Below are 27,304 nucleotides of genomic sequence, written 5' to 3'. Positions count from 1 at the left end.
AACAACATCAACAACAATATCAGTGACAACAACGTTGATCAACATTCGAGAATGGAAGCAAAAAAGCTAAACCAGAAATCTACCAAACCACCATAGACCAACCAAACCACCATAGACCAACCAAACCACCATAGACCAACCAAACCACCATAGACCAACCAAACCACCATAGACCAACCAAACCACCATAGACCAACCAAACACCATAGACCAACTTTGTGTAAAAACGTTCATCACAATAAAGTGACATTACCTCATCCAGGTTGCGGAGATAGTATGATACCACGTAGTCGATCAGACTGATTCGATTGTCCTGAAAAGAGCAAAGACACGACACATCAAAACGACATCAAACAGAATGTTAAAAAACACAACGCACATAATCAAAAGAAAGATCACTGCAAACGAACTCCACATTTGTCTGTCTTCTGCCTCAGGTAGCCTAGTGGTTAGAGCAGGTAGCCTAGTGGTTAGAGTAGGTAGCCTAGTGGTTAGAGTAGGTAGCCTAGTGGTTAGAGCAGGTAGCCTAGTGGTTAGAGCAGGTAGCCTAGTGGTTAGAGCAGGTAGCCTAGTGGTTAGAGCAGGTAGCCTAGTGGTTAGAGCAGGTAGCCTAGTGGTTAGAGCAGGTAGCCTAGTGGTTAGAGCAGGTAGCCTAGTGTTTAGAACAGGTAGCCTAGCGGTTAGAGCAGGTAGCCTAGTGGTTAGAGCAGGTAGCCTAGTGGTTAGAGCAGGTAGCCTAGTGTTTAGAACAGGTAGCCTAGCGGTTAGAGCAGGTAAGATAGTGGTGAGAGTGTTGGGCCAGTAACTGAAAGGTCCCTGAGCTGACAAAGGAAAAATCCCTGAGCTGACAAAGGAAAAAATCTGTAGTTCTGCCCCTGAACAAGGCAGTTAACCCACTGTTCCTAGGCCGTCATTGTAAATAAGAATTTGTTCTTAACTGGCTTGCCTAGTTAAATGAAGGTAAAATAAAAAATGATGGTACTGGAGAGGATGTATACAAGACGAACTAATAATTAAACCTTGGTATGTGTGTATACTGGGTTACAATGTACACTATTCTGTGATTATTATTGTCAGTCCAACACTTTAGCCACTACACCAAGGGGTTTGAACCTTTTTACATGAGGTTGTTAGGAATTATACTAAAGTCACTACAATACTGTAGAGTTGAGACTTCATTACCCTGCTTTTGACGTCTTTTAGTTTGGGAAGGATCTCCAGTCCGAAGCCGTCAGCCTGTCCTCTGGTCCTGTTGCCCCCATTCATGTGGTTCCCCAGAGCTAGAACTAGACCCATTACTTCCCTCACACTGGAGGTCTCCAACAGATCCTACATTCAGAGATACCAACCTCCTGTTAACTTAGAGACTTTTGACTACACTTCAGAACACTACAGATTCTTTTGAGTCTTTTGAACAATGTGATGTACAGTACAGACGCTTCCTGTGGTTACTCTGTTACCGAGCCACCGAAATAGACCATGGAAATGAGGCCTGACACATAGGCTTGAATGTCGTTTAAATGAGCACAGCAAGCTCCTCAATTCATCTGGTAGGGAATCGGGAATCTCTTAATATTCCTTATTATCTTGGAACTACCTTGCAGACGCGAGAGACGATGTCAACCTTCCGCTGTACGGAGGCGATGGCGTCTAGGAAGACAGACTGGAAGATGATACATGAAGCTCTGCCTGGGAAGTCTGGTATCTGAGATAACTCATAAAGGAACCTAGAGACAACACAGGGAGACAGGAAGAAGACTTGATGTAAGTTACTTTGATTCTACAACCATCTTTGTTAAGTCATTTTCCTACATTAGAGTTTAGGGCTGGCAAAATTACCGTATAACCGACGGTTACGGATGAGGACCGTCCTGAAAATGAAATAACCATCATAACCGTTTAAGCTAAGCTTCCCCTAAAGTAAATTGAATTACATTTGCCAAAATAGAGCTTAAATAGCCTATACCGAAATAAATACAATCATTCAAAATAGGCTACTACACCAGAAAGGCTGATTTGGACACAATAAAATAAAACTGTTTATTGTGTTAAATCACATAGTCTGAAGGACCCGCAATTTGGGCCGCGCACGGCAAATACCAAATAGACGATCGTTGAGTTGCGACAGTCAGTGAAAAGTAGAGAGGCCCAGACAGGCATATCGCAATATTTCTAAATATAATCGTGGGAAAACATAGTTTGGAAAGCAAATGGCTATTGCTGTAAAGAGATGACATTTACATTTTAGTCATTTAGCAGACGCTCTTATCCAGAGCGACTTATACCAGTGAATGCATACATTTCATGCATTTCTTTTTTTTTGTACTGGCCCCCCGTGGGAATTGAACCCACAACCTTGGCGCTGCACACACCATGCTGGCATTGCAAACACCATGCTCTACCAACTGAGCCACAGGGAAGGCAAAACAATGAAAAGACTCCAATCTGTCTTTTAGTTATCAAAATTCTCAACTTAATTGTATGAACAGTAGCTTATCCTATTGGCACCAATAGAGAGCATCGGCCATATTCCCGGTTAATGGGTATATTCACTGTCTTCATCATCGTTGGCTCAGTGCCCCTTGAAGATTTGTTTTTGGATAATAAAGTTCTCCTCCAGGTTAGATGGATGTCATATTGTATTTGTGTCTCCCCTTCACATATGCCGATTATATGGATCAGACAACATCCTTTTATTGATCTGTGTGTCAGTGTCAGCAGAGTAGGCTACACTGTCATTATTTTATCAGATTAAAAATGATTCTGCTAATATCTCCAGTCATATCAACTACAGTAGAATTGCATGAAATGTGTTTATAAAAGGCCCCATTGTTTCCCATGCAAAGAAAGGAGCAGAAACATGTGTGATATAGCTTAGACCTCCTCTACATCACTACGTGCTGCATTGAACAGTAAATGAGTTATGTTATTAGCCTAGATTATGACTATCCAATCTGTTCATCACATTAGGAACAGTAAGCTACACTATATATACACAAAAGTATGTGGACACCCCTTCAAATTAGTGGATTCGGCTATTTCAGCCACACACGTTTCTGACAGGTGCTTAAAAATCGAGCACACAGCCATGCAATCTCCATAGACAAACATTGGCAGTAGAATGGCCTTACTGAAGAGCTCAGTGACTTTCAACGTGGCACCGTTATAGGATGCCACCTTTCCCAAAAATGTCTGCCATGCTATAGCTGCCAATGTAAGTGTTGTTATTGTGAAGTGGAAATGTCTAGGAGCAACAGCGGCTCAGCTGCAAAGTGGCAGGCAACACAAGCTCACAGAACAGGACCGCAGACTGCTGAAGCATGTAGAGAGTAAGAATAGTCTGTCCTCAGTTGCAACACTCACACAAACTGCCTCTGGAAGCAACGTCAGCACAAGAACTGTTCATCTGGAGCTTCATGAAAGGGGTTTCCATGGCCGAGAAGTCGCACACAAGCCTAAGATCACCATGCGCAATGACAAGCGTCGGCTGGAGTGGTGTAAAGCTCGCCGCCACTGGATTCTGGAGCAGTGGAAACTCGTTCTCTTGAGTGATGAATCACAATTCATTTGGCGGATACCAGGAGAACGCTACCTGCCCGACTGCAAAGTGCCAACTGTAAAGTTTGGTGGAGGAGGAATAATGGTCTGGGGCTGTTTTTCATGGTTCGGGCTAGGCCCCTTAGTTCCAGTGAAGGGAAATCTTAACGCTACAGCATACAATGACATTCTAGAGGATTCTGTGCTTCCAACTTTGTGGCAACAGTTTGGGAAGGCCCTTTCCTGTTTCAGCATGGCAATGCCTCTGTGCACAAAGCGAGGTCCATACAGAAATGGTTTGTTGAGATCGGTGTGGAAGAACTTGACTGGCCTGCACAGAGCCCTGACCTCAACCCCATCGAATGCTTATGGGATGAATTGGAACACCGACTGTGAGCAAAGCCTAATCGCCTAACATCAGTGCCTGACCTCACAAGTGCTCTTGTGGCTGAATGGAAGCAAGTCCAATGTTCCAACATCTAGTGGAAAGCCTTCACTGATAAGTGGAGGCTGTTATAGCAGCAAAGAGGGGGACCAACTCCATATTAATACCCATGATTTTCGAATGAGATGTTTGACGATTAGATGTCCACATACTTTTGATCATGTGGTATATCTTACATACAGTAAGTCTGCAAATGCAAGGATGCGTAGAATGCTTTATTATAAAGGGGAATTGCAGAATTGCTGCCTGGTACTGTGATGCAATCATTTTCATGGTAAAATCGAATTTTCATTCAAATGATGCCAACTGATGTGGCTCATGAAATTAAATGTATATTTTGGAATGTCAGTTGAGTTGAACCAACAAATCACAGCACGTACTTTTACTTCCTGTTTTGTTCCTATGGGTACACTTACAATCAAATCAAATGTTATTTGTCACATGCTTCGTAAACAGCAGGTGTACACTAACAGTGAAATGCTTACTTACAGGCCCTTCCCAACAATGCAGAGGAATAAATACACAATGAGATACGATAACTTGTCTATATACACAGAGTACCAGTACTGAGCCCATGACCAGGGGTACGAGGTAATAACTTGTCTATATACACAGAGTACCAGTACTGAGTCCATGACCAGGGGTACGAGGTAATAACTTGTCTATATACACAGAGTACCAGTACTGAGTCCATGACCAGGGGTACGAGGTAATAACTTGTCTATATACACAGAGTACCAGTACTGAGTCCATGACCAGGGGTACGAGGTAATAACTTGTCTATATACACAGAGTACCAGTACTGAGTCCATGACCAGGGGTACGAGGTAATAACTTGTCTATATACACAGAGTACCAGTACTGAGTCCATGACCAGGGGTACGAGGTAATAACTTGTCTATATACACAGAGTACCAGTACTGAGCCCATGACCAGGGGTACGAGGTAATAACTTGTCTATATACACAGAGTACCAGTACTGAGTCCATGACCAGGGGTACGAGGTAATAACTTGTCTATATACACAGAGTACCAGTACTGAGTCCATGACCAGGGGTACGAGGTAATAACTTGTCTATATACACAGAGTACCAGTACTGAGTCCATGTCCAGGGGTACGAGGTAATAACTTGTCTATATACACAGAGTACCAGTACTGAGTCCATGACCAGGGGTACGAGGTAATAACTTGTCTATATACACAGAGTACCAGTACTGAGTCCATGTCCAGGGGTACGAGGTAATAACTTGTCTATATACACAGAGTACCAGTACTGAGTCCATGACCAGGGGTACGAGGTAATAACTTGTCTATATACACAGAGTACCAGTACTGAGTCCATGACCAGGGGTACGAGGTAATAACTTGTCTATATACACAGAGTACCAGTACTGAGTCCATGACCAGGGGTACGAGGTAATAACTTATCTATATACACAGAGTACCAGTACTGAGTCCATGTGCAGGGGTACGAGGTAATAACTTATCTATATACACGGGGTGCCAGTACTGAGTCCATGACCAGGGGTACGAGGTAATAACTTATCTATATACACGGGGTGCCAGTACTGAGTCCATGTGCAGGGGTACGAGGTAATAACTTGTCTATATACACAGAGTACCAGTACTGAGTCCATGACCAGGGGTACGAGGTAATAACTTGTCTATATACACAGGGTACCAGTACTGAGTCCATGACCAGGGGTACGAGGTAATAACTTATCTATATACACAGAGTACCAGTACTGAGTCCATGTCCAGGGGTACGAGGTAATAACTTGTCTATATACACAGAGTACCAGTACTGAGTCCATGACCAGGGGTACGAGGTAATAACTTGTCTATATACACAGAGTACCAGTACTGAGTCCATGTCCAGGGGTACGAGGTAATAACTTGTCTATATACACAGAGTACCAGTACTGAGTCCATGACCAGGGGTACGAGGTAATAACTTGTCTATATACACAGAGTACCAGTACTGAGTCCATGACCAGGGGTACGAGGTAATAACTTGTCTATATACACAGAGTACCAGTACTGAGTCCATGACCAGGGGTACGAGGTAATAACTTGTCTATATACACGGGGTGCCAGTACTGAGTCCATGACCAGGGGTACGAGGTAATAACTTGTCTATATACACAGAGTACCAGTACTGAGTCCATGACCAGGGGTACGAGGTAATAACTTATCTATATACACAGAGTACCAGTACTGAGTCCATGTGCAGGGGTACGAGGTAATAACTTATCTATATACACGGGGTGCCAGTACTGAGTCCATGACCAGGGGTACGAGGTAATAACTTATCTATATACACGGGGTGCCAGTACTGAGTCCATGTGCAGGGGTACGAGGTAATAACTTGTCTATATACACAGAGTACCAGTACTGAGTCCATGTGCAGGGGTACGAGGTAATAACTTGTCTATATACACAGAGTACCAGTACTGAGTCCATGACCAGGGGTACGAGGTAATAACTTGTCTATATACACAGGGTACCAGTACTGAGTCCATGTGCAGGGGTACGAGGTAATAACTTATCTATGTACACGGGGTGCCAGTACTGAGTCCATGTGCAGGGGTACGAGGTAATTGAGGTAGATCCAGTATGTACACATAGGTAGGGATATAGTTACTAGGCAACAGGATAGATAATAAACAGTAGCAGCAGGAAATGGGATGAGTCAAAAGAGTTAGTGCAAAAAGGGTCAATGCAGATATTCTGAGTAACTATTGGTTAACTATTTAACTAACTATTTCTTAAGGCTTGGGGGTAGAAGCTGTTCAGGGTCCTGTTGTTTCCAGACTTGGTGCATCGGTACCGCTTTCTGTGCGGTAGCAGAGAAAACAGTCTATGACTTGGGTGGATGGAGTCTTTGACAATTTTTAGGACCTTCCTCTGACACCACCTGGTATAGAGGTCCTGGGTGGCAGGACGTACTACCCTCTGCAGCACCTTGTGGTCGGATGCCAAGCAGTTGCCATACCAAGTGGTCAGTCAAGATACTCTCAATGGTGCAGCTGTGTAACTTTTTGAGGATCTGAAGGCCCATGCCAAATCTTTTAAGCCTCCTGAGTGGGAAGAGGCATTGTCGTGCCCTCTTCACTACTGTGTTGGTGTGTGTGGGCCATGATAGATCCTGAGTGATGTGGACACCGAGAAACTTAAAGCTCTCGACTTGCTCCACTACAGCCCCTTTGATGTGGATGGTGGCATGCTCGGCCCTCCGTTTCCTGTAGTCCACAATCAGCTCCTTTTTCTTTTGACTGGTACTATATAAAAATGTGGAGATGGTGCCCTGACGTGGAGACGGTGCTTTGAGGTGGAGCTACACACAAGGTTTTCCCCAGCTATCACCCTCCACAGAAAGTTAAAAAGGTGATGAGAAGGGAAAGGAGAACACTCACTGTTCAGGTTTGTCCAGCAACTTGACCAGTTCGTCCTCTGAAGTGTGGTAGTGTCTCTTTATCAGCTCCAGCTCATCGGGCTGGGCTCTCTGGTAGGGGCATAAAACAACACTTAACAAACTGAAGAGAGCTCAAAATCCAAAAAGGACAAGACAAGAAAGAAGTTGTACTCACGTTTTCGTATAAAGCCTGGATGGTTTCCAGGTCCACTACGGAGTTGTCCACCGTCAGCACAGCTACAGGAGTAAACAGGTTCATTGAGTCATGAGCGAAGGTACTGCATGGATGGATACACAGTATACAGTGAATTGCATCTCTACAGGCCTGTGGGGTCACATAAGGGTATTTCTACGACTGGCGGGAGGCTGTAGGTGTAATTGTAAGATTCACACAAAAAACTGAAGCCAACTCTCCTACACGATTCCCAAAGGTGTATTTTCACAGAGCTGAAATCCAACAGGACTGGATCAGATGAACCAACCAAACGTGGATGTTTCCCTATTCTTAAACATGCTGCTGAAACTGATATATCCATGATAGCCCAGTGGACAAGGTCTGTCAATGTTGGGCTGGTGAGAGGTGTGTGAGGGCCAGATGCGCGTGCGCGCGCACACACACACACACACACACACACACACACACACACACACACACACACACACACACACACACACACACACACACACACACACACACACACACACACACACACACACACACACACACACACACACACACACACCAAATCTAAAACTCTCCACTTCTGGGAAACTAATTGCTCCCTGCCACAGAAACCAAAGAGACCCACAGTGTAGATTCCTTCCCCTTAAGGTACTGTCTTTCCCAGTTCAAATGGTAACTCTCAGAATCTGTTCCAAATGGCACACTATTCCCTAGATAGGGTGCCATGTAGTGCACTATTCCCTATATAGTGCACTGCTGGGCCCGGGTCAAAAGCAGTTTTCAGGGAAGTATTCAGACCTCTTGACTTTTTCCACATTTTGTTACGTTACAGCCTTATTCTAAAATGGATTAAATATTTTTTTCCCCCTCATCTATCTATACACAATACCTCATAATGACATCACAATACCCCATAATGACATCACAATACCCAATAATGAAAAAGCAAAAACTGGTTTTTAAAACTTATTGCAAATGTATTCAAAATAAAAAACTGAATATCACATTTACATAAGTATTCAGACACTTTATTCAGTACTTTGCTGAAGCACCTTTGGCAGCGATTACAGCCTCGAGTCTTCTTGGGTATGACGCTACAAGCTTGGCACACCTGAATTTGGGGAGTTTCTCCTATTCTTCTCTGCAGATTCTCTCAAGCTCTGTCAGGTTGGATGGGGAGCATCGCTGCACAGCTATTTTCAGGTCTCTCCAGAGATGTTCGATCGGGTTCAAGTCCGGACTCTGGCTGGGCCACTCAAGGACGTTCAGAGACTTGTCCCGAAGCCACTCTTGCATTGTCTTGGCTGTGTGTTTATGGTCATTGTCCTGTTGGAAGGTGAACCTTCGCCCCAGTCTGAGGTCTAGAGCGCTCTGGAGCAGGTTTTCATCAAGGATCTCTCTGTACTTTGCTTCGTTCATCTTTCCCTCGATCCTGACTAGTCTCCCAGTCCCTGCCACTGAAAAACATCCCCACAGCATGATGCTGCCACTGCCATGCTTCACCGTAGGGATGGTGCCAGGTTTCCTCCAGACGTCAAGCTTGGCATTCAGGCCAAAGAGTGCAATCTTGGTTTCATCAGACCAGAGAATCTTGTTTCTCATGACCTGAGTCCTTTAGGTGCCTTTTGGCAAACTCCAAGCGTGCTGTCATGTGCCTTTTCCTGAGTAGTGGCTTCCATCTGGCCACTCTACCATAAAGGCCTGATTGGTGGAGTGCTGCAGAGATGGTTGTCCTTCTGGAAGGTACTCCCATCGCCACAGAGGAACTCTGGAGCTCTGTCAGAGTGACCATTGGGTTCTTTATCACCTCCCTGACCCAGGCCCTTCTCCCCCGATTGCTCAGTTTGGCCGGGTGGCCAGGTCTAGGAAGAGTCTTGGTGGTTCCAAACTTCTTCCATTTTAGAAAGATGGAGGCCACTGTGTTCTTGGGGACCTTCAATGCTGCAGACTTTTTTTGGTACCCTTCCCCAAATCTGGGCCGGATCTCTACGGACAATTCCTTCAACCTCATGGCTTGGTTTATGTTCTGACAAGCACTGTCAACTGTCAACCTTACATAGACAGGTTTGTGCCTTTCCAAATCCTGTCCAATCAATTGAATTCACGACGATTAAGTTATAGAAACATCTCAAGAATGATCAATGGAAACAGGATGCACCTGAGCTCAATTTCGAGTCTTATAGCGAATGTCTGAATACTTATGTAAATATGGTATTTCTGTTTAAAAAAAAAATAAAAAAAAATAAAAATGTTCGCTTTGTCATTATGGGGTATTGTCTGTATATTGATGTGGAAAAACATTTATTTAATTAATTTTAGACCAAGGCTGTAATGTAACAAAAGATGGACAAATTCAAGGGTGTCTGAATACTGTCTGAATGCACTGTTTATCCTGATGTTGCATTTGTGTAATACTGATCATATATCCTGATGTTCCACTTGGTCTGACTAGATCAGATATGACAGTATTACAGTACAGCTGAATGGAGATTTGGTGGTGGTTGGAGTTAGGCCCTGTCTGTCTGTCTGTCTGTCTGTCTGTCTGTCTGTCTGTCTGTCTGTCTGTCTGTCTGTCTGTCTGTCTGTCTGTCTGTCTGTCTGTCTGTCTGTCTGTCTGTCTGTCTGTCTGTCTGTCTGTCTGTCTGTCTGTTTGAAGTCAAATACAGGGTAGAGGGGTCCAGAGTCAGACTTGAAGTTGTGGTTCAGATGACTCACTTGGTTGGAACATAGACTAGTGCTTGAGTGTGGGTTTGAGTCCTACACGGACCACACATATTGAATATGCTGTATGTGTAAACTGTTAATTGTGTTATCTTAGATTAAGTTGTGGGTTCGCATCCTACATGGGCCACATAGGCATTCAGCTACTATTTATGTAATAGCTTTGGATAAAGGCCTCTATTGAATCTCTGGATTACGTTTTTTTTAAAAGAGGGTATGCACCCTTCTTCTCAGAGATGATTTTAGGTGCACAGTACATGCCAGGGTTTTCAAACCTCACCTCAGGGACGCCAGACATGTCACAACGTTGCTGTAACCCTGAAAAGCTCACCTGATTCACCTAATCAAGGGCTTGATAATGCCACTCACCTTGCTGTATGTCATTCATCTCCAGGTGCAGACTAGAGATGAGTATCCCTACGGCCTGGGAACGCTTCCCATCCAGCAGCTTGATGACCTGACCAGGGAGAAGAAGACAACACAGTCACCATGACAACAGTGGAGCTCAGCTGACCATCAGATTAGGTAAGAGGAAGGGAGGTGGACTAATGGAAGACTGATGGAGGGGTTGATCATTAATGGAGACCAGAGCCTCTCTCTCTTCTCTGTCCACCCCTCTCTCTTTCTCTCTCTCCACCCCCTCTCTTTCTCTCTGTCCACCCCCTCTCTCACACTCTCTGATGGAGACCAGAGCCTCTCTCTCTTCTCTGTCCACCCCCTCTCTTTCTCTCACTCCACCCCCTCTCTTTCTCTTGTCCCCCCCTCTCTCTCATTCTCTGATGGAGACCAGAGCCTATCTCTCCTCTCTCTCCACCCCCTCTGTATTTCTCCCTTTCTCTTGTCTCCCCCTCCCTCTCTCTTTCTCTCTCTCTCTCCTCTCTCTTCACCCCCTCTCTTTCTCTTGTCTCCCCCCTCCTCTTCACTCTCTCTCTTTTCTCTCCACCCATCATTCTATTGTTTCCCCCTTTCTCTCTCTTTCTATCTCTGATGGAGAATTTAAGCTAGTCAAAAGAGGTACAAGCACATTGAAGGTCACAACATGGTGTACAGTACCTATTAAAGTGGAACACTGTATCTGGAGGAATGTACTTTTCCATGTATCATGGCTGACTATACTATAGATAGATGACCATGGGGACTTCATCATGGCTGACTATACTATACATAGATGGCCATGGGGACTTCATCATGGCTGACTATAGATAGATGACCATGGGGACTTCATCATGGCTGACTATAGATAGATGACCATGGAGACTTCATCATGGCTGACTATAGATAGATGACTATGAAAAGACTTCATCATGGCTGACTATAGATAGATGACCATGGAGACTTCATCATGGCTGACTATAGATAGATGACTATGAAAAGACTTCATCATGGCTGACTATAGATAGATGACCATGGAGACTTCATCATGGCTGACTATAGATAGATGACTATGAAAAGACTTCATCATGGCTGACTATAGATAGATGACCATGGGGACTTCATCATGGCTGACTATAGATAGATGACCATGGAGACTTCATCATGGTTGACTATAGATAGATGACTATGAAAAGACTTCATCATGGCTGACTATAGATAGATGACCATGGGGACTTCATCATGGCTGACTATAGATAGATGACTATGGGGACTTCATCATGGCTGACTATACTATAGATAGATGACCATGGGGACTTCATCATGGCTGACTATACTATACATAGATGGCCATGGGGACTTCATCATGGCTGACTATAGATAGATGACCATGGAGACTTCATCATGGCTGACTATAGATAGATGACTATGAAAAGACTTCATCATGGCTGACTATAGATAGATGACCATGGAGACTTCATCATGGCTGACTATAGATAGATGACTATGAAAAGACTTCATCATGGCTGACTATAGATAGATGACCATGGGGACTTCATCATGGCTGACTATAGATAGATGACTATGGGGACTTCATCATGGCTGACTATAGATAGATGACCATGGGGACTTCATCATGGCTGACTATAGATAGATGACCATGGGGACTTCATCATGGCTGACTATAGATAGATGGCCATGGGGACTTCATCATGGCTGACTATAGATAGATGACCATGGGGACTTCATCATGGCTGACTATAGATAGATGACCATGGAGACTTCATCATGGCTGACTATAGATAGATGACCATGGAGACTTCATCATGGCTGACTATAGATAGATGGCCATGGGGACTTCATCATGGCTGACTATAGATAGATGACCATGGGGACTTCATCATGGCTGACTATAGATAGATGACCATGGAGACTTCATCATGGCTGACTATAGATAGATGACCATGGGGACTTCATCATGGCTGACTATAGATAGATGACCATGGGGACTTCATCATGGCTGACTATAGATAGATGACCATGGGGACTTCATCATGGCTGACTATAGATAGATGACCATGGAGACTTCATCATGGCTGACTATAGATAGATGACCATGGGGACTTCATCATGGCTGACTATAGATAGATGACCATGGGGACTTCATCATGGCTGACTATAGATAGATGACCATGGGGACTTCATCATGGCTGACTATAGATAGATGACCATGGAGACTTCATCATGGCTGACTATAGATAGATGACCATGGGGACTTCATCATGGCTGACTATAGATAGATGACCATGGAGACTTCATCATGGCTGACTATAGATAGATGGCCATGGGGACTTCATCAACTAATTTTTAAACAAGCATTTTCTGATCAGGTTTCTGGAGCAAAAGTTATAAAATTACTCTCCAGCTTCATGTTTTCACATCATTGTCAGTAAAATAATAATGGTCACATCCAGAACTATCACGTTCATTTGAGGAGGAAATGCACAGGCACGTTTTGGTGTCCAGAAATAAAACATGAATACATTACATTTTGGACTACAACCATATTATCAGCTAGCCTGGGAATCCAAACTGAATTCACAGTTAATTTAGTGAAGACATGAAACAATAGTGGAACTGAATACAGTGTGGATTTCCAGGCTACATTTCAGCTACTGTAAATCCAGACATCAGCCCCCTCTAGAGGTCAACAGACACATTGACACTCCATATTGTGTTACATAGGGAAAGCGGAAACCTAGTGAGCTGCACAACTGAATTCACTCAACCGAAATGTGTCTTTCGCATTTAACCCAACCCCCCTGAATCAGAGAGGAGCCTCACAGTACCTTCCTGGCCTTGGCTTTCTTCTCATAGGCCTCTGACAGAGGTTTTTTCTTGGTCTGTAAGGTGGTCTTGGAGAACAGATCTTCAAACTCTGTGGTGTTGATGATGTCTGGTTCCACAAGAGAGTTCCACAGTGTGTCCTTACTGAGAAAGAGAGAAAGAGAGAAAGAGAGAGAGAGAGAGAGAGAGAGAGAGAGAGAGAGAGAGAGAGAGAGAGAGAGAGAGTGGTAGACAGACGGGGAGAGAGTGATAAAAAGAGAGGAATATACAAGGTCTGAGGTCATCTGCCTTTGGCCAAAAGAGCAGGAACCCAGACTTCATCAAAGAAATTGAAAATATAGACATTGTCATCCTACAAGAAACATGGTATAAAGGAGACGGACCCACTGGTTGCCCTCTAGGTTACAGAGAGCTGGTAGTCCCATCCACCAAACTACCAGGTGTGAAACAGGGAGGGACTCAGGGGGTATGCTAATTTGGTATAGAGCAGACCTAACCCACTCTATTAAATGAATCAAAACAGGATTTTACATCTGGCTAGAAATGAAAGAAGGAAATTATTTCAACAGGGAAATATGTCCTCATGTGTGATACCTATATCCCCCACTAGAATCCCCATACTTTAACGATGACAGCTTCTCCATCCTAGAGGGGGAGATCAACAATTTCAACAATCTCTTAGAGCGTTCACAGTCAGTCCACTGATACCCCTATCAGATCACAGCAAAATCACACACACCTCTCAGCTTCCCTATTAAATCTAGACATTCCAAGCAAACAACCTAAGAAAATTAACAACAATGACAAATGGTTTGATGAAGAATGCAAAAACCTAAGAAAGAAATTGAGAAACCTATCCAACCAAAAACATAGAGACCCAGAACACCTGAGTCTACGCCTTCACTATGGTGAATCACTAAAACAATACAGAAATACACTATGGAAAAAGAAGGAACAGCACGTCAGAATTCAGCTCAATGTAATTGAAGAATCTAACCACTTCTGGGAAAATGTGAAAACACTAAACAAACAACAGGAATAGCTATCTATCCAAAACAGAGATGTATGAGTAAACCACTTCTCCAATCTATTTGGTTATATAACAAAGATCAAACAGCAAAAGCATATACATGATCAAATTCAAATCTTAGAATCAACCCTTAAAGACTACCAGAATCCACTGGTTTCTCCAATTACATTGAATGAACTACAGGACAAAATACAAACTCTCCAACCCTAAAAGGCCTGTGTTGTTGATGGTATCCTGAATGAAATTATAAAAAATGCAGACAACAAATTTCAGTTGGCTATAGTTAAACGTTTTAACATCATCCTCACCTCTGGCATCTTCCGCAATATTTGGAACCAAGGACTGATCACCCCAATCCACAAAAGTAGAGACAAATTGGACCACAATAACTACCGTGGGATATGCATCAACAGCAACCTTGGGGAAATCCTCTGCATTGTCATTAACACTGTACTGAGCAAATGTCAAATTGGCTTTTTACCAAATTACCGTACGACAGACCATGTATTCACCCTGCACACCCTAATTGACACACAAACAAATCAAAACAAGGGCAAAGTCTTCTCATGCTTTGTTGCTTTCGACACAATTTGGAATGAGGGCCTGCTATACAAATTGAGGGAAAGTGGTGTGGGGGAAAAACATACAACGTTCTAAAATAAATGTACACAAACCACAAGTGTGCGGTTAAAATTGGCAAAGAACACACTTTTCTTTCCACCGTACCGTTCAAAAGTTTGGGGTCACTTAGAAATGTCCTTGTTTTTGAAAGAAAAGCCTTTTTTTTTGTCCATTAAAATAACATCAAATTGGTCAAAAAAACAGTGTAGACATTGTAAATGACTATTGTAGCTGGAAACGGCTGATTTTTAATGGAATATCTACGTAGGCGTACAGAGGTCCATTATCAGCAACCATCACTCCTGTGTTCCAATGGCACGTTGTGTTAGCTAATCCAAGTTGATCATTTTAAAAGGCTAATTGATCATTAGAAAACCCTTTTGCAATTATGTTATCACAGCTGAAAACTGTTGTTCTGATTAAAGATCAATAAAACTGGCCTTCTTTAGACTAGTTGAGTATCTGGAGCATCAGCATTTGTGGGTTCGATTACAGGCTCAAAATGGCCAGAAACAAAGTACTTTCTTCTGAAACTCGTCAGTCTATTCTTGTTCTGAGAAATTATGGCTATTCCATGCGAGAAATTGCCAAGAAACTGAAGATCTCGTACAACGCTGTGTACTACTCCCTTCACAGAACAGCATAAACTGGCTCTAACCTGAATAGAAAGAGAAGTGGGAGGCCCCGATGCACAACTGAGCAAGAGGACAAGTACATTAGAGTATCTAGTTTGAAAAACAGATGCCTCACAAGTCCTCAACTGGCAGCTTCATTAAATAGTACCCGCAAAACATCAGTCTCAACAGTGAAGAGGCGACTCGGGGATGGTGGCCTTTTATATTGATTTAACTAGGCAAGTCAGTTAAGAACAAATTCTTATTTTCAATGACAACCTAAGAACAGTGGGGTAACTGCCTTGTTCATGGGCAGAACAACAGATTTGTACCTTGTCAGCTCAGGGATTTGATCTTGCAACCTTTCAGTTACTAGTCCAACACCACTAGGCTACGCTGCCTTCTAGGCAGTTGCAAAGAAAAAGCCATATCTCAGACTGTCCAATTAAAATAAAAGATTAAGATGGGCAAAAGAACGCAGACACTGGACAGAGGAAGATGGAAAAAAGTGTTATGGACAGATGAATCTAAGTTTGAGGTGTTCGAATCACAAAGAAGAACATTTGTGAGATGGTGAAAAAATGAAAAGATGCTGGAGGAGTGCTTGACGCCATCTGTCAAGCATGGTGGAGGCAATGTGTTGGTCTGGGGGTGCTTTGGTGGTGGTAAAGTGGGAGATTTGTACAAGGTAAAAGGGATCTTGAAGAAGGAAGGCTATCACTCCATTTTGCAACGCCATGCCATACCCTGTGGATGGCGATTCATTGGAGCCAATTTCCTCCTACAGCAGAACAATGACCCAAAGCACAGCTCCAAACTATGCAAGAACTATTTAGGGAAGAAGCTGGTATTCTGTCTATAATGGAGTGGCCAGGACAGTCACCGGATCTCAACCCTGTTGTGGGAGCAGCTTGACCGCATGGTACGTAAGAGGTGCCCATCAAGCCAATCCAACTTGTGGGAGGTGCTTCAGGAAGCATGGGGTGAAATCGCTTCAGATTACCTCAACTAATTGACAACTAGAATGCCCAAGGTCTGCATGGCTGTAATTGCTGCAAATGGAGGATTATTTGATGAAAGCAAAGTTTGAAGGACACAATTATTATTTCAATTAAAAATCATTATTTATAACCTTGTCAACGTCTTGACTATATTTCCTATTCATTTTGCAACTCATTTCATGTATGTTTTCATGGAAAACAAGGACATTTCTAAGTGACCCCAAACTTTTGAACGGTAGTGTCTATATCAACAAATTGGCGAGGGCACTAGAACAGGCTGCAGCACCCGGCCTCACCCTACTAGAATTTGAAGTCAACTGTTTGCTGATGATCTGGTGCTTCTGTCCCCAACCAAGGAGGGTCTACAGCAGCACCTAGATCTTCTGCACAGATTCTGTTCCGACCTGGGCCCTGAAAGTAAATCTTAGTAAGACAAAAATAATGGTGTTCCAAAAAAGGTCCACTGTTCGTGTTCCTGGCAAGAGGCATCACTGCTGTACCCGGTTCGAATCCAGGCTACATCACATCCGTCTGTGATTGGGAGTCCCATAGGGTGGCGCACAATTGGTCTGGGTTTGGCCGGGGTAGGCCGTCATTGTAAATAATAATTTGTTCTTAACTGACTTGTCTAGTTAAATAAAATAAATAAATAAACATCAGCGCCACTGGTAACTTCCAGAAAGCTGTGAATTATCTGAGAAACAAGGCAAGAAGGGCCTTCTATGCCATCAAAAGGAACATGCAATTTGACAATTAGGATCTGGCAAAAAATATAGTTATAGAACCCATTTCCCTTCACGGTTCTGAGGTCTGTGGTCCGCTCACCAACCAAGAACTCACAGAATGGGACAAACACCAAATTGAGACTCTGCATGCAGCATTCTGCAAAAATATCCTCTGTGTATAACGTAAAAAAACACAAAATAATGCATGCAGAGCAGAATTAGGCTGATGCCCGCTATTTATCAAAATCCAAAAAAGAGCTGTTAAATTCTACAACCAGCTAAAAGGAAGCAATTCCCAAACCTTCCTTAACAAAGCCATCACTTACAGAGAAATAAACCTGGGGCAAGCTGGTCCTGGGGCTCTGTTCACAAACACAAACAGACCCCACAGAGCCCCAGGACTGCAACCCAATTAGACCCAACCAAATCATGAGAAAACAAAAAGATAATTACTTGACATTGGAAATAATTGACAAAAAAACAGAGCACACTAGAATACTATTTGGCCGTAAACAGAGAGTACACATTGGCAGAATATCTGACCACTGTTACTAACCCTAAATTAAAGAAATATTTGACTATGTACAGACTCAGTGAGCATAGCCTTGCTATTGAGAAAGGCTGCCGTAGGCAGACCTGGCTCTCAAGAGAAGAAACATGTTTCCTTCCCACAGAAAGAGGGAGAGAGAAATAAGTCTAGATCAATTCCATACATAGTGATGTGTTTAAGAATAAGAAGTTGTGGCCAGATGACATGGTCTGCTACCAAAACCTGCAGGCTCTCCTTCACTGCAGCCAACGTGAGTAAAACATTTAAACGTGTTAACCTTCGCAAGGCTACAGGCCCAGACGGCATCCCCTGCCGCGTCCTCAGAGCATGCGCAGACCAGCTGGTTGGTGTGTTTACGGACATATTCAATCAACCCTTATCCCAGTCTGCTGTTCCCACATGCTTCAAGAGGGCCACCATTGTTCCTGTTCCCAAGAAAGCTAAGGTAACTGAGCTAAATGACTACCACCCCATAGCACTCACTTCCGTCATCATGAAGTGCTTTGAGAGACTAGTCAAGGACCATATCACCTCCACCCTACCTGACACCCTAGACCCACTCCAATTTGCTTACCGCCCAAATAGGTCCACAGACGACACAATCGCAATCACACTGCACACTTCCCTAACCCATCTGGACAAGAGGAATACCTATGTAAGAATGCTGTTCATCGATTACAGCTCAGCATTTAACACCATAGTACCCTCCAAACTCGTCATTAAGCTCGAGACCTTGGGTCTCGACCCGCCCTGTGCAACTGGGTCCTGGACTTCCTGACGGGCCGCCCCCAGGTGGTGAGGGTAGGTAACAACATCTCCAGCTCGCTGATCCTCAACATTGGGGCCCCACAAGGGTGCGTTCTCAGCCCTCTCCTGTATTCCCTGTTCACCCACGACTGCGTGGCTATGCACGCCTCCAACTCAATCATCAAGTTTGCAGACGACACTACCGTGGTAGGCTTGATTGCCAACAATGACGAGATGGACTACAGGGAGGAAGTGAGGGCCCTCGGAGTGTGGTGTCAGGAAAATAACCTCACACTCAATGTCAACAAAACAAAGGAGATTATCATGGACTTCAGGAAACAGCAGAGGGAGCAGCCCCCTATCCACATTGATGGGACAGTAGTGGAGAGGGTGGAAAGTTTTAAGTTCCTCTGCATACACATCACAGACAAACTGAAATGGTCCACCCACACAGACAGCGTGGTGAAGAAGGCGCAGAAGCGTCTCTTCAACCTCAGGAGGCTGAAGAAATTCGGCTTGTCACCAAAAACACTCACATACTTTTACAGATGCACAATCGGGAGCATCCTGTAGGGCTGTATCACCGCCTGGTACGGCAACTGCTCCGCCCATAACTGTAAGGCTCTCCAGAGGGTAGTGAGCTCTGCACAACGCATCACTGGGGGCAAACTACCAGCCCTCCAGGACACCTACACCACCCAATGTCACAGGAAGGCCAAAAAGATCATCAAAGACAACAACCACCCGAGCCACTGCCTGTTCACCCCGCTATCATCCAGAAGGCGAGGTCAGTACAGGTGCATCAAAGCGGGGACCGAGAGACTGAAAAACAGCTTCTATCTCAAGGCCATCAGATTGTTAAACAGCCATCACTTTATATAATGTTTACATACCCTACATTACTCATCTCATATGTATATACTGTACTCTTTACCATCTACTGCATCTTGCCTATGCCGTTCGGCCATCACTCATTCATATATTTTTATGTACATATTCTTATTCATTCCTTTACACTTGTGTGTATAAGGTAGTTGTTGTGAAATTGTTAGGTTAGATTACTTGTTAGATATTACTGCATGGTGGGAACTAGAAGCACAAGCATTTCACTACACTCGCATTAACATCTGCTAACCATGTGTATGTGACAAATAAAATTTGATTTGATTTGATTTATATTGGCACCGTTGCACTTTTCTTAAATAATCCCTTATTTCTTCTCAAATAAATTGAAATTGAAAAAAATGCTATTGGATTGTCAACATTGCAGAACCAATTTTAATTTAGTTCACAATTTCAATTTAGAAGCAGATTATTAAGGTTTTTTGGAGTGCAATGTTCAACCCAGTGTCCAAATACTGTATCTCTGTTGAAGGTTGTGGATCTTCCAGCGGGACAACAACCCCAATCACACATTAAAAAGCACCCAAGCCAGCAAAGTACACATCTGAATCACATCTAAAACCTATGGCGAGATCTGAAAATAATTTTGTCCATGCCATTTGTTCTTATTTTCTAAATAAACAATTTAAATCTAACTTTACAAAAATAAATTGGTTCTACAATGTTGAAAATCCATGAACATGATGTGGAGACCAAACGTTTTCTTCAATTTCAACTTATTTTTTAAGAAATAGGGAATTATTTAAGAAAAGTGCAAAGGTGACACTATATTTGGCAGCAACAAATGTTGCGCTATTTTCTCTCTTCCTTTCTCTCTGGCAATCACCACCAGGATGAAAGACCATCCAGGGAGGCTGTTGGTGCAACAGCAATTTAACAGAGCCACACTCATAACATAACAGTTTGCAGTTGTCTACATTGGCTCGATGGAGAGCTGTGGGTGGGTACAAGTTCCTTCAAAAGGTTTCAGATTAAAGTGCAACAATAGAGAGGATGGCCAATGGATTGGACGACACACAAAAATCAATGCCTCCTGTATTACTGGCAGACGACACTAAATTGTCTACTGTACAGCCACCCAAGACGTTTAGACCAGGCTCTTATGAGCCAAACCTAGAAAAAGGTTGGGATGGAAGCAATTTGTCAATGGACCCCATATCCCACAAGGAATGAAAAGGCTTAACAGGAACCAAAATGTGGTTGAACAAAATAGTGCAAGATTGCTAGATTGGTCCTAGGTCTATTTGTCATGAAAACGACCATAGAAGTTGGCTATACTATACAGCACTAACAGACCTGGGAACAGGCTAAGTGATCCGATCTAGACCGGGTTACTGTAAAGTGCTGTGACAACTGCTGATGTAAAATGGCTTCATACACTGAACAAAAAAATATAAACACAACATGTAAAGTGTTGGTCCCATGTTTCATTATCTGAAATAAAAGATCCCAGAAATGTTCCATATGCAGGAATGTCCACCAGAGCTGTTGCCAGAGAATTGAATGTTGTTTTAGAGAATCCGGCAGTACGTCCAACCGGCCTCACAACCGCAGACCACATGTAACAACGCCAACCCAGGACCTCCACATCCGGATTCTTCACCTGTGGGATCGTCTGAGACCAGTCACCCGAACAGCTGATGAAGCTGAGGAGTATTTCCGTCTGTAGTAAAGCCCATTTGTGGGGAAAAACTCATTCTGATTGGTTGGGCCTGGCTCCCCAGTGGGTGGACCTGGCTCCCAAGTGGGTGGGCCTATGCCCTCCCAGGCCCACCCATGGCTGCACCCCTGCCCAGTCATGTGATATCCATAGATTACAGCCTAATGAATTTATTTAAATTGACTGATTTCCTTATATGACCTGTAACTATTGTATTTGCTTGATAATAAGATAACTGACAAATGTCCTATCCCACTGGGCCAAAACTGCTTGAATCAACGTTGTTTCCATATAACTTAAAAACAAAAATGAAATGTGATGACGTTGAATCAATGTGGAAAACTGATTGGATTTGCAAAAAGTCATCAATATAAGGGCTTTTTTTTTAGCACCCAACATTTAACCTACATTCAGTGACATGGTGACATTTATTGTTGATTTCATGTCGTATTCACATGAGCTGACAACTCAAACAAATGTAAATCAAAACTAGACGCTGAAACGTCGTCTGTATCCACTGGGATGGAGTTGTCCATACTTAGGGAACTTTAGGAAAAAGGACCCCAGGATGTGGGTGTTAAGGGGAGATAACCTTGTTAAATATCAACTGCCACTGCTACTGCAGGTAAAATGTACATCTAATCAAAATGGAAATCAAAACATGCTCTATCAACATGACAATGGTGGAACTAGGTGATCACCTAGTATTCTATATGTACTAAATATCCTACCGTGTCAGGAAATATTAAGTGTAGGAAAATCTGGGGTTCTTTTACAGGTTCCTAACATTCAGAACCATGCTAGCTGCTGATTGATGTCTGCTTCTGCTTCTTTTGATTAGAATTATTTTAGACGTGTCCTGTGGTGTATTATTCATTATGAAAAGTGATACGTGTGAACGTCGAGGTGGGCGGGATCAGTGATAAGTGTGAACATCGAGGTGGGCGGGATCAGTGATAAGTGTGAACATCGAGGTGGGCGGGATCAGTGATAAGTGTGAACATCGAGGTGGGATCAGTGATAAGTGTGAACATCGAGGTGGGATCAGTGATAAGTGTGAACATCGAGGTGGGCGGGATCAGTGATACGTGTGAACATCGAGGTGGGCGGAATCAGTGATAAGTGTGAACATCGAGGTGGGCGGGATCAGTGATAAGTGTGAACATCGAGGTGGGATCAGTGATAAGTGTGAACATCGAGGTGGGATCAGTGATAAGTGTGAACATCGAGGTGGGCGGGATCAGTGATACGTGTGAACACCGAGGTGGGATCAGTGATAAGTGTGAACATCGAGGTGGGATCAGTGATAAGTGTGAACATCGAGGTGGGCGTGATCAGTGATAAGTGTGAACATCGAGGTGGGCGGGATCAGTGATAAGTGTGAACATCGAGGTGGGATCAGTGATAAGTGTGAACATCGAGGTGGGCGGGATCAGTGATAAGTGTGAACATCGAGGTGGGATCAGTGATAAGTGTGAACATCGAGGTGAGCGGGATCAGTGATAAGTGTGAACATCGAGGTGGGATCAGTGATACGTGTGAACATCGAGGTGGGTGGGATCAGTGATAAGTGTGAACACCGAGGTGGGCGGGATCAGTGATAAGTGTGAACATCGAGGTGGGCGGGATCAGTGATAAGTGTGAACATCGAGGTGTGCGGGATCAGTGATACGTGTGAACATCGAGGTGGGATCAGTGATAAGTGTGAACATCGAGGTGGGATCAGTGATAAGTGTGAACATCGAGGTGGGATCAGTGATAAGTGTGAACATCGAGGTGGGTGGGATCAGTGATAAGTGTGAACATCGAGGTGGGTGGGATCAGTGATACGTGTGAACATCGAGGTGGGTGGGATCAGTGATACGTGTGAACATCGAGGTGGGTGGGATCAGTGATACGTGTGAACATCGAGGTGGGATCAGTGATAAGTGTGAACATCGAGGTGGGTGGGATCAGTGATACGTGTGAACATCGAGGTGGGTGGGATCAGTGATACGTGTGAACATCGAGGTGGGTGGGATCAGTGATACGTGTGAACATCGAGGTGAGCGGGATCAGTGATAAGTGTAAACATCGAGGTGAGCGGGATCAGTGATAAGTGTGAACATCGAGGTGGGATCAGTGGTTTATCTGTTGTGTTTTGCAAAGTAAAAAACAACAACTTTACAACGGTGTTTGCAATGTAAAAATGGAAGAGCAATAACGATTTTGTTACCTTATACAAGAAAAAGACAACTTTGGGGAAAGAAACATTTGATTGAGTGATTGATTGATAGTTAGATGTAACACGTACTTGTCCTGTATCTGTATCCTGGTCCAGTAGAGAGGCTTCATGGGACAGGCTGGTTCCACAGCAGGCTTCCTGTGGGGTTTATCCACCAACACACTGTAGTTAGGACCTCCTGGAGGGGGAGGGGGAACACAGCCTGGTGGCGGTGGAGGAGGTGGAGGGGGTGGAGGGCTGCAGCCTGGTGGAGAGGTTGGAGGAGGGCTGTCAAGTCCCTGGGTCTGTTTTGGGAAAGGAGGAGGAGGAGGTGGAGGAGGAAGAGGGAGAAGAAGGGGGGAAGAAGAGGGAGAAGAGGGAGAGGTAGCCTGTCCAGACAGATTTAGACTGATAGAAGCCAGGCCCAGTCTCTTAGGCACGTTGAGGGGCGGTTGGGGGCCCAGCCTGACACCTCCCTCCTCATCCTCAGGGGTTCTGATAAAGGTCTGGCGGTCCGTCTGGACGCACACTGTGTGGACGGTCCGGGGTGAGAGGTCATCTCCCGTGGATACGGCCACGTCTCGGAGGTCTCCACGGCGGTGGTGGGCACCCAGTGCTAGGTCGCTCTGTAGCCGGGCAAGGTTGCACTCCAGATGGAATACACGCTCCTCATTGTCCCCTCTCATCTGGCGCAGCTGCTTCCAAAAGTCCTCCTGCAGTTAAGGTTAGGGTTGTGTTAGGGTTGTGTTGGGGTTAAGGTTGTGTTAGGGTTAGGGTTGTGTTAGTGTTGTGTTAGGGTTGTGTTAGGGTTGTGTTTGGGTTAAGGTTGTGTTAGGGTTCGGGTTGTGTTAGGGTTAGGGTTGTGTTAGGGTTGTGTTTGGGTTAAGGTTGTGTTAGGGTTAGGGTTGTGTTAGTGTTGTGTTAGGGTTGTGTTTGGGTTAAGGTTGTGTTAGGGTTCGGGTTGTGTTAGGGTTAGGGTTGTGTTAGTGTTGTGTTAGGGTTGTGTTAGGGTTGTGTTGGGGTTAGGGTTCTGTTAGGGTTAGGGTTGTGTTGGGGTTCTGTTAGGATTGTGTTCGGGTTAAGGTTGTGTTAGGGTTGTGTTAGGGTTGTGTTAAGGTTGTGTTAAGGTTGTGTTAGGTCTAGTGTTAGGAGTGTGTTAGGGTTAGGGTTGTGTTTGGGTTGTGTTAGGGTTGTGTTAGGGTTTGGGTTGTGTTAGGAGTGTGTTAGGGTTGTGTTAGGGTTGTGTTAGGGTTGTGTTAGGGTTGTGTTAGGGTTTGGGTTGTGTTAGGAGTGTGTTAGGGTTGTGTTAGGAGTGTGTTAGGATTGTGTTAGGGTTTGGGTTGTGTTAGGAGTGTGTTAGGGTTGTGTTAGGGTTGTGTTAGGGTTGTGTTAGGGTTGTGTTAGGGTTTGGGTTGTGTTAGGGTTGTGTTAGGATTGTGTTAGAATTGTGTTAGGGTTTGGGTTGTGTTAGGGTTGTGTTAGGGTTGTGTTAGGGTTTGGGTTGTGTTAGGGTTGTGTTAGGGTTGTGTTAGGGTTTGGGTTGTGTTAGGAGTGGGTTAGGGTTGTGTTAGGGTTGTGTTAGGATTGTGTTAGGGTTGTATTAGGGTTGTGTTAGGGTTGTGTTAAGGTTTGGGTTGTGTTAGGGTTGTGTTAGGATTGTGTTAGGGTTTGGGTTGTGTAGGGTTGTGTTAGGGTTGTGTTAGGGTTAGGAGTGTGTTAGGGTTGTGTTAGGGTTGTGTTAGGATTGTGTTAAGGTTTGGGTTGTGTTAGGATTGTGTTAAGGTTTGGGTTGTGTTAGGGTTGTGTTAGGGTTGGGTTAGGGTTATGTTAGGGTTGTGTTAGGATGGTGTTAGGGTTGTGTTGGGGTTTGAGTTGTGTTAGTAGTGTGTTAGGGATGTGTTAGGATTGTGTTAGGATTGTGTTAGGGTTTGGGTTGTGTTAGGGTTGTGTTAGGGTTGTGTTAGGGTTAGGAAACTAATTTTTGTATATTATGTAAAGGAATAGGAAAAACAGCTGTATGACCTACAGGTCTGTGGCGAAATCTGTGTCTGGGTCACAGTTAGCAAAGGAGATGTAGTACTGTGCTTTACTGACCTGTATCTTCTCCATCTCCTCATTGCATTCTCTCTTCAGCTGCAGGAGGGCTGCCTGGTGTTCTGGAGGACAAGCAGACCGTGATGAAATATACAACTGAACCACAAGGCAGCAGTAAGTCTGTGTTCTCCTAAACATTCTCATGACAACTATTTATAGATGTACACTGCCACTCATTCTCATTCAAGGGTTTTTCTTTATTTTGACTATTTGACATCAATTCTATGAAATAACACATATGGAATCACGTAGTAACCAAAAAAGTGTTAAACAAATGAAATATATTTTAGATTTTAGATTCTTCAAAGTAGCCACCCTTTGCCTTGATGACAGCTTTGCACAATCTTGTCATTCTCTCAACCAGTTCATGATGTAGTCACCCGGAATGCATTTCAATTAACAGGTGTGCCTTGTTAATTTGTGGAACTTATTTTCTTCTTAATGCGTTTGAGTCCATATTATAACAAGAACAGCTCAAATAAGCAAAGAGAAACGACAGTCCATCATTACTTTAACCTGTTGGGGCTAGGGGGCAGCATTTGCACGTCTGGATAAAAAAAATGTACCCGATTTAATCTGGTTACTAATCCTACCCAGTAACTAGAATATGCATATACTTATTATATATGGATAGAAAACACTCTAAAGTTTCTAAAACTGTTTGAATGGTGTCTGTGAGTATAACAGAACTCATTTGGCAGGCAAAACCCTGAGACATTTTCTGACAGGAAGTGGATACCTGATGTGTTGTATTGACTTTAAACCTATCCCATTGAAAAACACAGGGGTTTAGGAATATTTTGGCACTTCCTATTGCTTCCACTAGATGTCACCAGCCTTTACAAAGTGTTTTGAGTCTTCTGGAGGGAGATCTGACCGAACAAGAGCCATGGAACGGTGATGGCCGATTAGACTCTGACGCGCGAGTTCATGTTGGGTACCCTCGTTCCAATACGTTATAAAAGAGTATGCATTCGTCCACCTTGAATATTATTCATGTTCTGGTTAAAAAAGGCCCTAATGATTTATGCTATACAACGTTTGACATGTTTGAACGAACGGAAATATATTTTTTCCCCTCGTTCATGACGAGAAGTCCGGCTGGCTTACATCATGTGCTAACGAGACGGAGATTTTTGGACATAAATGATGAGCTTTTTTGAACAAAACTACATTCGTTATGGACCTGTGATACCTGGAAGTGACATCTGATGAAGAGAATCAAAGGTAATGGATTATTTACATAGTATTTTCGATTTTAGATCTCCCCAACATGACGTCTAGTCTGTATCGCAACGCGTATTTTTCTGGGCGCAGTGCTCAGATTATTGCAAAGTGTGATTTCCCAGTAAGGTTATTTTTAAATCTGGCAAGTTGATTGCGTTCAAAAGATGTAAATCTATAATTCTTTAAATGACAATATAATATTTTACCAATGTTTTCTAATTTTAATTATTTAATTTGTGACGCTGACTTGACTGCCGGTTATTGGAGGGAAACGATTTCCTCAACATCAATGCCATAGTAAAACGCTGTTTTTGGATATAAATATGAACTTGATAGAACTAAAAATGCATGCATTGTCTAACATAATGTCCTAGGAGTGTCATCTGATGGAGATTGTAAAAGGTTAG

At 43.6% G+C, this 27,304-nt stretch overlaps 1 protein-coding gene across 1 annotated transcript in view; it reads right to left on the bottom strand.

Annotated features, from left to right (window-relative positions):
• The window catches only part of LOC106571113 (uncharacterized), a 53,756-nt gene that overhangs the window by 20,129 nt on the left and 6,323 nt on the right, over positions 1–27,304 (bottom strand). The window contains exons 3-11 of the mRNA XM_045695570.2: positions 25,671–25,732; positions 23,667–24,289; positions 13,525–13,666; positions 10,673–10,760; positions 7,574–7,635; positions 7,400–7,488; positions 1,598–1,727; positions 1,183–1,329; positions 254–313 (exon numbers count right to left, since the gene is read on the bottom strand). Coding sequence (XP_045551526.2) covers positions 254–313; positions 1,183–1,329; positions 1,598–1,727; positions 7,400–7,488; positions 7,574–7,635; positions 10,673–10,760; positions 13,525–13,666; positions 23,667–24,289; positions 25,671–25,732 — 1,403 coding nt within the window. The remainder of the gene's footprint in view (positions 1–253; positions 314–1,182; positions 1,330–1,597; positions 1,728–7,399; positions 7,489–7,573; positions 7,636–10,672; positions 10,761–13,524; positions 13,667–23,666; positions 24,290–25,670; positions 25,733–27,304) is intronic.

Source organism: Salmo salar, chromosome 15, assembly GCF_965601325.2.
Source record: "Salmo salar chromosome 15, fSalSal1, whole genome shotgun sequence".
NCBI classification, from domain to species: domain Eukaryota; kingdom Metazoa; phylum Chordata; class Actinopteri; order Salmoniformes; family Salmonidae; genus Salmo; species Salmo salar.
This window is presented reverse-complemented; position numbering and strand designations above follow the sequence as displayed.